Consider the following 12,695-nt stretch of genomic DNA (forward strand, 5'->3'; position numbering starts at 1 on the left):
GTTGTTGGGCAGCTGAATAACTTTGTCATGAAAAAGTTTATTTTTAAAATCACTGTTGGCAAACTATGACCCATGGACTAAATCCTGTCTGTTTTTCTAAATGAAGTTTTATAGTATACAGCCATGCTCATTTGTGTTTACATGTTGTCTATTGACCACCTGACCTGCCTCTTGAGAAATCTGTATGCATGTCAGGAAGCAACAGTTAGAACTGGACATGGAACAACAGACTGGTTCCAAATAGGAAAAGGAGTACGTCAAGGCTGTATATTGTCACCCTGCTTATTTAACTGATATTCATAGTACCTCGTGAGAAACGCTGGACTGGAAGAAATACAAGCTGGAATCAAGATTGCCGGGAGAAATATCAATAACCTCAGATATGCAGATGACACCACCCTTATGGCAGAAAGTGAAGAGGAACTATAAAGCCTCTTGATGAAAGTGAAAGAGGAAAGTGAAAAAGTTGGCTTAAAGTTCAACATTCAGAAAACGAAGATCATGGCATCCGGTCCCATCACTTCATGGGAAATAGATAGGGAAACAGTGGAAACAGTGTCAGACTTTATTTTTTGGGGCTCCAAAATCACTGCAGATGGTGATTGCAGCCATGAAATTAAAAGACGCTTACCCCTTGGAAGGAAAGTTATGACCAACCTAGATAGCATATTCAAAAGCAGAGACATTACTTTGCTGACTAAGGTCCATCTAGTCAAGGCTATGGTTTTTCCAGTGGTCATGTATGGATGTGAGAGTTGGACTGTGAAGAAGGCTGAGCACCGAAGAATTGATGCTTTTGAACTGTGGTGTTGGAGAAGACTCTTGAGAGTCCCTTGGACTGCAAGGAGATCCAACCAGTCCATTCTGAAGGAGATCAGCCCTGGGATTTCTCTGGAACGAATGATGCTAAAGCTGAAACTCCAGGACTTTGGCCACCTCATGTGAAGAGTTGACTCACTGGAAAAGACTTCGATGCTGGGAGGGATTGGGGGCCGGAGGAGAAGGGGATGACAGAGGATGAGATGGCTGGATGGCATCACGGACTCGATGGACGTGAGTCTGAGTGAACTCTGGGAGTTGGTGATGGACAGGGAGGCCTGGCGTGCTGTGATTCATGGGGTCGCAAAGAGTCGGACACGACTGAGTGACTGAACTGAACTGAACTGATCGTTGCTTTGGTGCTACAGTGGCACTGTTCAATACTATCAGATCAAATGATCCACAAGGCTTAAAATATTTTCTATTATTTGGCCTTGTCGGGAGAATCATGCTGACTCCTGTTTTTTAATCTAAGTCTTCTGTAAATAAGTCATGTTCAAGTTATGGTCGAGTTTTATGTGATTGGTATTTTTGTGTTTAATTTTACATTCTGCTTCATTCTAAGGAGGAGTAGTTAAAAAAAATCATTTGGAGTGTTAGTTTCTACCTTCCTCATCAAAAGTAGGCATAATACCACTTTACACGGTTGCTATGAGGAGTCAATGAGAACTGTAAATAAAATCCTTAAAGTGCCTGGCACCCAGCAGGAATTCAGGTGGTGGGGAGATATCATTAGGGAAAGTCTAGGTGTTTCTTTGGGTGATTTAGGATGGCATGTTTTTAGAGATTCTGATTTGTCCACAGAGCTGGCTGTGGAAGCCTAGTTTATATAGGTTCTTAATACAACATTGTTGATTAACTTTCCTCCATCCTTCCTTCCTGCTTCCCTGTGCCCTCTTTTTCTTTTCTCTCCTTCTAGTGACCGTTGTATATTGCAGGAAAAATGGGGTATGAGAGGATGGTCATGTCCCAGGTCTTGACTGAGTACCTGGAATGGGCTGCCAAGTGAGGGTCCTTGGCCTTGTGCAGGGAAGAGTTCAAGTGCTAGCCATAGTAAAATGAAAGCAGGTTTATTTAGAGAGACACACTCTTTTGAGGGGCTTCTCTGGTGTCTCAGATGGTAAAGAATCTGCCTGCAATGCAGGAGATCCAGGTTTGATCCCTGGGTTGGGAAGATCCCCTGGAGAAGGGAATGGCTACCTACTCCCTTGGAGAATCCATGGACAGAGGAGCCTGGTGGGCTACTGTCCATGGGATTGCAAAGAGTCTGACATGACTGATCTACTAATACACACACATACACACACTCATACTCTTTTTAGAAGGTAAGAGGTGACCCCAGGGCATGGAGTCCTTTTGAAAGTGAGAGCGGAGCTTGGCTGTGTCAGATGGTTAGTGGTCTGCAAACTTAGTTTTTATGGGCTTCTATGGTGGCTCAGAGGTAGAGAATCTGCCCGCCAATGCAGGAGATGGGGGTGTGACCCCTGGCTCAGGAAGGTCCCCTGGAGATGGAAATGGCAACCCACTCCAGTATTCTTGCATGGAAAATCCCACTGACAGAGGAGCCTCACGGGCTGTAGTCCCTGTGGTTGCAAAGAGTTGGTTGGAGAGGATTTAGCAACTAAACAACAAACCAGGAGTAGCAGGAATAGTCTGACCATCTTAGAGAAGGAGTGGGGATTTTCAGGAGATGGGGCGCCACCCACTTTTGGGCCTTTTATAATTGGCTTCCGAACTGTCATGGCACCTGTGGGTGTATATTTAGCATATGCGGATGTATTACAGTGAGCATATAGTGTGGCTCAAGGTCTACTGGAAGTCGAATCTTCTCCATCTTGAGCCTAGTAGGTTCTGACCTGTTTTGGTCTTATCCTCTTGTTTTTCATGGTGGTGTCATTCTTTGAACAATGATGTCCTGCGCTCTTCCTTCCTGTCTCAATACCTTGGCTTCCCTGTTTCCTTTTTGATACATGTAAGCATTAGTACTAAATTTAGTACTAAATTTAAATTAGTACTAAATTTAGTCAGTCAGTAGAGACTTGTAGAGGATTTTCTATTATTCTTAGTTCCATCTTCTAGGAAGCAGAAGAAATTAACTTCTTGTGATCTCCCTCCCTACCCTCTCTATTCTTATGTGATAATGTGTACTAGCAGCTATCTAGGTATATATGCAAAATCCATTCCTACCACAGCACATTTTAGAGCAGGTTTTCAGTTTTGTTTTAACCCATGATGTCAAGGGCTCACTTGTAGACAAGCATAGTTTTCTTCTAGAAGACAGGACAGATAGATGATAAATAGATTCTCCCTAACATTTTGAAGGAAACTTAAAGATCTAGTGATGATAAAATTGAGCTGGCAATCTTATATTGCAAGCAACCACTTCGTTGTTTTCTTGTTTCTTGAAAACATAAACTTAGAAAACTAAGTTCTTTTACTTGACAAGTATTTTTAGAAGATTAATTTGAAACCTGGGACCTAACCCTTTCCAGTTACTTTAAAACCAATGTTAATATAAATGAGGGCAAGGACAAAGAATCTTAGAATGTTTTTTGTTTTAATTGGCATTATTATTATTTTATGGTAGCATTTAGTTTTGTAGGTGTCACAGAAAAGATATGGAAAAGGGGTGATAGTTATAACATTAGCAGACCCATAGATAATAGTTAACAGTTATCCAGATTTGTTAGGTTTGAAAATCTTTTTATCCATAGTGAATTTACTCCTATTTTCAATTCAACTGAATTCTTTTGTTTGTGGTTTAAAAAGGAGTTAAATTGGGTCAGAATTTCTCGTTGAATGTTCTACCTTTTTAAAGCTACTAACTGACCTGAATTTAGTACCAGTGCTCCAGTTCGGTTCAGTCGCTCAGTCGTGTCCGACTCTTTGCACAACCCCATGAACTGCAGCACACCAGGCCTCCCTGTCTATCACCAACTCCCGGAGTTTACTCGCTTACATACATCAAAAAGGAAACAGAGGAGAGAAAGGTATGAAGACCAGTAGAAAGAGAGGGAAGTAAGAGAGGGACAGAGGGAAGGAGGGAGGAGAGGGAAGGACGGAAGAAGGTTAATCAGAAATGTTACATTAAGAACCTGGATAAACTAGGGTTCCACAGCCAGCTCTGTGGAGAAATCAGAATCTCTAAACACATGCCATCCTAAATCACCCAAAAAACATCTAGACTTTTCCTGATTATATCTCCCTACCACTTGAATTCCTTCTGGGTCCTGGCACTCTGCTAAGGATTTTATTTACAGTTCTCACTGACTCCTCATAGTAACCGTGTAAGGTGGTCTTATACCTACTTTTGACAAGAAAGCTAGAAACTAACATTCAAAATGATTTTTTTAAGTGTTAAACCCAGTTTTTATATATCACCATTCTATTAAAGGTAATGTATTCTTCTTCCTTTTTCATTTATTTTACAGTAAACTGAGAGATAGATGGTAATCTCGAGTCCCTTAGCTTCTGTGAGTCACAGAGGGATATTAAATAATTTTCTTACAACTGCCATTTGAGTCAAAGTTAGGGGCATAAATTTGAATGTACCTTATTTTGTCAATTTATAAGAACCAGACAGGTTTAAAAAGTAATTTTGTGTCTGGAAATAGGTAGATAACAGAAAATGAGAGATTGTTTAGTGTTAAAAAATTTTGAGAGTTTAAAGAATTTTATCTTGCCAGCATACAGGGAGAGAACTGGGTGAGTTGTATGTCCTGGGGAAACAGAACTCAAAAGCACGTGTTAGTATTAGCATTCTGTTTGCTTGTATATGAGAAAAACCAGTAACAAATTGATTTAATCTGTGAAAGGAGAAAGAGCAGGGAGGTGGTAGGGGGAGAAGAAAAAAAGATCTATTTAGAGATAGTGAATTTTGTTTGTCTTTTTTTGTTAATCTGCTGATTAACTGTCAGCTAGTGAAGCGACCGATCAGATATTCTGCTCTTGGGCAGCTGCATAAATCATCAAAGAAATCGGTTTTGGTTGTTTATGAATCCCCTGAAAGACTTTGGGTGTTCTACCGTGACTTGCACATAAGAGCTTGCCTCTGTATTATGTCTGCCACTATCCTCATTAGCATTTGCATGCCAGATTTGCATCAGAATTCCTCACTTGCTTTAATTATGGTCTTGTTTCCATGATTTTCTCCCCTCATTTTGTATTCCTTGGTGTGTTAGATAGTCTTTCCAAAAGTTAATGCTCCATCTTCCTGGGGTTATGTTTGCTGTTGTAAACCATTATTTTAACATTGTGTGCATGTAATTTGTTAGTTCTCAGATCAAAAAATCTTAGTCTGTTTGTGACTGTATGGGAGATCTGAACCACAGTGTTTAAAGTGTGTGCAGTGGATTTCTTTGGTCAGTTATCTGGAAGAGATTAGTAAACCAACAAAAAATATTTACACTGAGCAGTTTATGTTCTTTTACCTTCTGTTTGCTTTAAAAGTTTAGGTTATGATTTTGAAATATTTTACGAATTAGCTTCTCTGTAGTTAGACTTACTGTTGCTGTGCACTTTATCTTTGATGAAGAGTGGGGAAATCTTATGGTAAACTCTGTTTTCTTACAGTCAAAGGCTGTTGGTTTGTTAGATGTGGATGTGTATGGCCCTTCAATTCCAAAGATGATGAATCTGAAAGGCAATCCAGAATTATCACAGAGTAAGTAAAGAAGAGATAAAGAGTATGACGATATAGTTACACTTTTATTTAGTACCTGCTGGGTGTCAGGCATTGTGCCATATACCATGTATACCTTATGCACACTGCAATATAAGGTATGGAGCCAGACTGTCTGGGTTTGAATTCTGGCTCCGTCACTGATTAACAGTGTAGCTTTGAATGACTTGTTCAACCTCGTTGTGCCTCAATGCCCCCATGTGTAAAATAGGGTTAAACAATTGTACTTACCAGATAGAATTGCTATGTGTAATTGCTTAACTACAAAATTGCTCTAAGTGTAGTGCATATGAAACACAGTGCTTGGCACACTGTACATGGTCAAATTTAGCTCATCATCGTCTTTGTATATAAAATGTGTGGATGTATGGGGGTATTTGAATAGAAAGTATCTAATATATTTGTTAGACGAGCTGAAAATTATTTTCTCTAATCAGATTTTTGTTCTATTTATTTTAAATTGTTTTTGAAAAAATTAATTTCTCTCCCCAGCCTTCATTGCCATCAATAATAGGACAGAGTAATTTTTTGAATAAATCTTTAATATTAATAGCTGTTGTTATTATATTTTCTTACAAAACTATTAAATATAAAGCTTTAAGAACAAAGAAATTCTATGCTCAAAAAAAGAAAAATTGAAACAACTGGTAACTTTCCTTGAAAAATAGTTTTGAGTGAAGACACTATTAAAATTTATTTGTAACTATAGTAAGCGTATGAAATTGAATAATTTATTTCTTATTGGACCTTTTATTTTCCATGAGGACAAAATGCCTGTATTTACTGAAGGGTTTTTATTGAATTTTCTGTGTACATAACAGAAGGTGTTATTTTTGTCGTTGTGATTAAATGTTAGGTAGTAAGACATTATCTGCTATTTAAGGTGCCTTTGTTTGTGCTGAGATGGGCTTCCCCCATAGCTCAGTCATTAAAGAATCTGCCTGCAATGCTGGAGACCCAGGTTCGATTCCTGGGTCAGAAAGCTCCCCTGGAGAAGGAAACAGCAACCGACTCCAATATTCTTGCCTGGAGAATCCTGTGGACAGAGGAGCCTGGCAGGCTGCAGTCCGTGGGGTCCAAGAGTTGGACACAGTTTAGCGACTAAACCACCACCAAGGTGGTTTTGTTAGTGCTGTAGTTGTTGAAATCAGTTACAGCGTTAAGTTCTGAATAACCAACCACTTATCAGATAATAAGGATTCTTCCTATTACTTTGAAGGAATTTAAGGCTCTAGTGATGGTAACAGTGACCCTAGCCGTCCTACATTACAAGCACCCACTTAAGTTGTTTTCTTGTTTTGTGAAAATATAAACTTAAAAGAAAGTTAATTTATTCTAGTTTCTTTGTTCTTTGCCCTTTTAGTGGAATGCATACTTAGTTTACAAATATGTGCCATGAGCCAAAATGTCAAACTTACACAAAGAAGTAATGAATTTGTGTACTTTAAATGATAGACTCTTGACGTCTGTCTCTTGATTAAAGTAGCACGAACACTAGGGCGCATAGCACATGAGTGATGGCAAAGTGAAGCCCTTGGTGGCAGTTTTTTCTCAAGTAGTCTGTTCAGTCTATGCCAGTATAAATACTTGAAGTGAACTTTAATTTCTTTCTTCTTGTTTTCCTGAAGCTGTACCCTTAAATTTGATGTTTGCAAATTGGCTGCCATTAAATAGACTTTCTGGTAAAAATGAGCTACTGGAAATCTTGGAAAGCCTGAAAAGAATGTGTGTTGACAAGCAGATCTCAAGTCCCATAAGAAATAAACCAAACGATTAAGGCATTCACTTAGAAGAGTGTGGATTCTTGAAAGCCCATCTTATAAATTGGTTTAATCTGCTACCATTGTACTAATTGGCATCATTTTGACTTTTCTATGTTTTTGTCATTTTAATTTATCCTGTATTACTGTTTATTAAAGAAAGCACAGTGCAGCATGAAATTATCTTATTAATAGTAAGAAAAAAGATTTGTTTTCAGTGGTTCAGATTTTGGGGAGATAGAACTGTGAGCAGAATCTTAACTTTATAAATCACTCCCCTGTTCTCGGACTTAGCTACACAACCATAGAGGGAATGGACTTCGGGATTGTCTTTTTCTGTTCATTATTTAAGCAGACATATGGTAATGTAGTTTTGATCAATTTGTTAATTTTAAAACTCCATGTTAAAGTTGGCAGATTCATTCTCTTATATTTTTTTCTTTTTGAGGAGATTATAGAAAAACCATACTTCTTATGATATTTTCTAGTCTTGATCACCAAGGGAAATTTTACATTTGTTTCTAGAGAAGTGAATTTAGTAATTGAGGAAAAATTTGTTTATGATAGTTTTGGATTTCTTAGGCTGAAAATGTTTCTATCAGCTTAAAATGACAATAGTGATTTTCTGTGTTGGTATGCAGTATGCAAAATTATGGTAATGGAAAGTCTAGCCAGTTTGTAGAGAGAGTATTGTACAAAAAACCTCACCAGGTTGACATTATAATGGCTGCAAATGACCAGTTGCTTTGGGAACCTAATGGAATTTAGAATAAAATCCATGTGTAGTTTGAGAGATTATCATCTTAGCATGAGTTAAGCTTTTTTTTTTTGTCTAAAGAACAAATACCAGTCATTTTTCTCTTTTTAAAGTTTGTAAATAACATAACATGCAGATTTCATATTATAGTATAGCCAAACTATACTCCTAGAAATTATTGACTAAGAAGATTTTCAGTTGAAATTGTAAGAAAATATTACATGGTAGTTGCACACAGAAATGTGCTGTTAATTCACTAATGTAATACTCTTTATTGTTGAGGATTTTCACTAAGCTTTCTCAGCTAACTTTTATTGGTAGAAATCTGCCTTCTTTCACAGTTTTATGATGATGAATTCACACTTTATCACAGTTGTGAATTTGCACTACTTAGTTTTATTGCAGAGTGTCTTATAGTATATTTAACTAATAAAGTAGGAAAAATTTTAAGACCTGTGGAGAGAGGTTACTAAAATTGCAATGTCAAGTAATTTTATTGAGGATGACACAGTGCTTGTTAATAATGATTAACTATGAGACTTTTTTTTTTTTTTTAAGTAGGATTCACTTTTTTTTGTTGGGGGATAGATTTTCCACTCATGTCACAATATTCTGCTCTCTCTGTCTTAATAAGCATTTTCCAAGCTTATGAAATGAATGTGTGTACAGAAGAGACAGAGAAAATGTGGAAAATCAGCTTGGCAAATGACTTTTTATAATAGCAGTCATCTCCAGTAAGAACTATCAAGAAGTGACTAAATTTTCTTAAGGTAACTTAAGTGCATAAAGAATGAGAGTGAATTCTACTTATTTCTGAAATTACCTTTTTTCTTCCAAGGCAGAGAGTTAGGGGTGTTACTGAAGTTACTGACTGGAATGATTAAATTCTGATGCAGGAGTTAAAGCTCTGAGAGCTTCTCATTTATAATTTGCTTCTTCTGGTCATTGTCTTGTGGACTCTTGGGTTTCATCTGATGCTAGAGTTCCTCTGATTATCTTTGGAAAGGGTGGTTCTGGGATGTATAGCATAGTCAAAGTGTTATAGAAATGACTTTTTTCTTGCTGACTCCCTGGATTTTGTTTACAATCTGTTTTATACCTACAATATTAAATTGTTGTTGTTGTTTAGTCACTGAATTGTGTCCAACTCTTTTGTGACCCCATGGGCTGTGAAGCCTGCTAGGCCCCTCTGTCCATGGGATTTCCTAGGCAAGAATACTGAATTAAATTGCCATTTCCTTCTCCAAGGGATCTTCCCTACCCTGGGATGGAACCCACGTCTCCTGCATTGGCAGGTGAATTCTTTACCACTGAGCCACCAGGGAAACCCAGAATATTAAGGCAAAGTGTGAATCAGGAGTTGAAGGAATCTTGAAATCTTATTAATTGAATCTTGAAGAAATGAAGTGAAGTCTCTCAGTCAAGTCCGACTCTTTGCGACCCCATAGACTGTAGCCTACCAGACTCCTCCATCCATGGGATTTTCCAGGCAAGAGTACTGGAGTGGGTTGCCATTTCCTTCTCCAGAGGATCTTCCCTACCCAGGGATTGAACCTGGGTCTCCCGTATTGTAGGCAGATGCTTTCCCTGAGCCACCAGGGAAGCCTTGTGATTCTTGTTAATCTGTAAATCTTATTTTGATTTACTCTGGCTTTAGGCACTTTTATCTTTAAAATATCTCAGAGATAAGATTTGTGTTCTTTAAAGAATCCTATCACCCTACTTTATCAAGACAAAAGTCCACCCTTCACTTGGCTTATTGTTTCTTACACAAGTCATTGAATAATCTGAACCAAATACTTTTTTTAGTATGGTAAAACTCTTTTCCTTTTTTCTTTGCCAGTTTTGAGCTGGAGAATAGGCAGGCTCTTTTTTGGAGTTCTACTTGTTCTGCTGCAAACCATCTTAGCCAAAGGCTGTAGCACATAAAATCGATGAAGAATGCTTTATTTATCTACAGAACAAACAAGTATATTTTAGTAGCTGTGTGTGCATAGTCAGGCACTTGTTCATATCTGACTTTTTGTGATGCTGTGGACTCTAGCCCCTCAGGCTCCTCTCTCCATGGATTTCTCCAGGCAAGAATACTGGTGGTAGTTTAGTAGCTAAGTTGTGTCCAACTCTTGCGACCTCATGGGCTGTAGCCTGCCAGGCTCCTCTGTCCATGGGATTCTCCAGGCAAGAATACTGGAGTAGGTTGCCGTTTCCTTTCTCCAGGGGATCTTCCTGATCCAGAATCAATGCTGAGGCCACAGGCAGTTTAAGGCAGCTGGGATGCCCCCATTGAGGCATGTGCACTCCTAAATAATGCGATTCTTAGACTTCCCCGGTGGCTCAGATGGTAAAGTGTCTGCCTACAATGTGGGAGACCTGGGTTCGATCCCTGGGTTGGGAAGATCTCCTGGAGAAGGAAATGACAACCCACTCCAGTATTCTTGCCTGGAAAATCCCACGGATGGAGGAAGGCTACAGTCCCTGGGGTCGCAAAGAGTCGGACACGACTGAGTGACATTTACTTTACTTTACTTACTCATATCTATTTCACCATGGAGAAGAATGGTGCTCAGAAAGAGGTAGGGCTGAAGTCAGGGGACTTGAAGCTATGGTTTTTCCAGTAGTCATGTATGGATGTAAGAGTTGGATTATAAAGAAAACTAAGCACTGAAGAATTGATGCTTTTGAACTGTGGTGTTGGAGAAGCCTCTTGAGAGTCCCTTGGGCTGCAAGGAGATCCAACCAGTCCATCCTAAATTAAATCAGTCCTGAATATTCATTGGAAGGACTGATGTTGAAGCTGAAACTCCAATACTTTGTCCACCTGATGCGAAGAACTGACTCATTTGAAAAGACCCTGATGCTGGGAAAGATTGAAGGCGGGAGGAGAAGGGGGTGACAGAGGATGAGACGGTTGGATGGCATCACCGACTCAATGGACATGAATTTGAGTAAACTCCAGGAGTTAGTGATGGACAGGGAGGCCTGGTGTGCTGCAGTCCATGGGGTCCCAAAGAGTCGGACAGGACTGAGCAACTGAACTGAACTTAATATGTAACAGAAGTTAATTACTCCCTTCCCTGGATCTGTGTGCTGATAATTTATCAGACTAAAGACACATTCCAGGAATTCAGGACAATGGAGTGGGATGTTTACTGAAGACAAGACTGAGGTCTCAGAGTTCTACACTGGCTCCCTACTAATTTCTACCTCAGTTCATATTCTCTTTTCTAGTCTAACCCTAGACTGGAAAAAAATGTGATTTTTTTTCCCCCCCTTATTTCCTAATCTTTGATCATTTTTAGTATTTCTCAACATTATCAGGACATTTTCAGTATCTTCTCTGAAATGAGAAAAATTAAAAGAAACTATTATTAGGTATTGTGGAGGGATAGCTTGCAATTTTGTTTGTAATACTCTAGTTTTTATGTATGTATTCTCTGAATTTTTGCTTTTTAAAACAGAACACATTATTGCTGATTCATAGTTACTTTAATAATTCAGTGATTACTTTAGAAACCTTTGAGGAATATTTTAACAAAACATATGCTCCCCACTCCTTTTTTTTTCTTTTTGACTTAACAGAAAGTAAAGCGTTTAAGATAGAAAAAGAGTTTGGTGAAAGCAGAACGTAAAATGAGTTTTGAAGTGGAAGATAAGGGAAATAATTCATCCATGAATTGGGGACTCCAGGGCAAAAGGCAAGAGGCCATTAATAATGAAATTATACTAAGAGGCATGAAAAGTTTTGATGGTCTGGATTTGCAGGCTAGCAAGAGAGAAGAGAAATTAGACATGTTATCCCTAGTGGCTCAGCTGGTTAAGAATCCACTTGCAATGTGGGAGACCTGGGTTTGATCCCTGGGTTGGGAAGATCCCTTGGAGAAGGTACCCACTTTAGTATTCTGGCCTAGAGAATTCCATGCACTGTATAATTCATGGGGTTGCAAAAGAGTTAGACATGACTGACCGACTTTCACACACACACACAAATAATGAAATGAGCATCTTTTTCATTTTCTTTCTGCACTTCCACTCTAGATTTTGTCTATGTGGCATGCATCTATACAGGGTACTGCATTGAAATGCCATCTTGTTCTTTAAGATTGGATAGATTTTGTATACCCATGTTCATAGTGTTATCCACAGTAGGTAAAATGCAGAAGCTACCCACATGTCCATCAGTGAATGAATTTAAATGTGGTGTATACATACAATGTAGTATTAGTCAGCCTTCTGGTTTTTCCTGTGGTCATGTATAGATGTGAGAGTTGGACTGTGAAGAAGGCTGAGCGCCGAAGAATTGATGCTTTTGAACTGTGATGTTGAAGAAGACTCTTGAGAGTCCCTTGGACTGCAAGGAGGTCCAACCAGTCCATTCTGAAGGAGATCAACCCTGGGATTTCTTTGGAAGGAATGATGCTAAAGCTGAAACTCCAGTACTTTGGCCACCTCATGCGAAGAGTTGACTCATTGGAAAAGACTGTGATGCTGGGAGGGATTGGGGGCAGGAGGAGAAGGGAGACTGAGGATGAGATGGCTGGATGGCATCACTGACTCAATGGACGTGAGTCTGAGTGAACTCCGGGAGTTGGTGATGGACAGGGAGGCCTGGTGTGCTGTGATTCACGGGGTCGCAAAGAGTCAGACGCGACGGAGCAACTGAAATGAACTGAAAGAGATA

General features: G+C 39.0%; 1 protein-coding gene across 1 annotated transcript in view; it reads left to right on the plus strand.

The window, feature by feature from the left end:
- The window catches only part of NUBPL (NUBP iron-sulfur cluster assembly factor, mitochondrial), a 228,472-nt gene that overhangs the window by 46,520 nt on the left and 169,257 nt on the right, over positions 1 to 12,695 (plus strand). Inside the window, exon 4 of the mRNA XM_068991271.1 lies at positions 5,392 to 5,482. Coding sequence (XP_068847372.1) covers positions 5,392 to 5,482 — 91 coding nt within the window. The remainder of the gene's footprint in view (positions 1 to 5,391; positions 5,483 to 12,695) is intronic.

Source organism: Capricornis sumatraensis, chromosome 19 (genome assembly GCF_032405125.1).
Source record: "Capricornis sumatraensis isolate serow.1 chromosome 19, serow.2, whole genome shotgun sequence".
In the NCBI taxonomy this organism is placed as follows: Eukaryota; Metazoa; Chordata; class Mammalia; order Artiodactyla; family Bovidae; genus Capricornis; species Capricornis sumatraensis.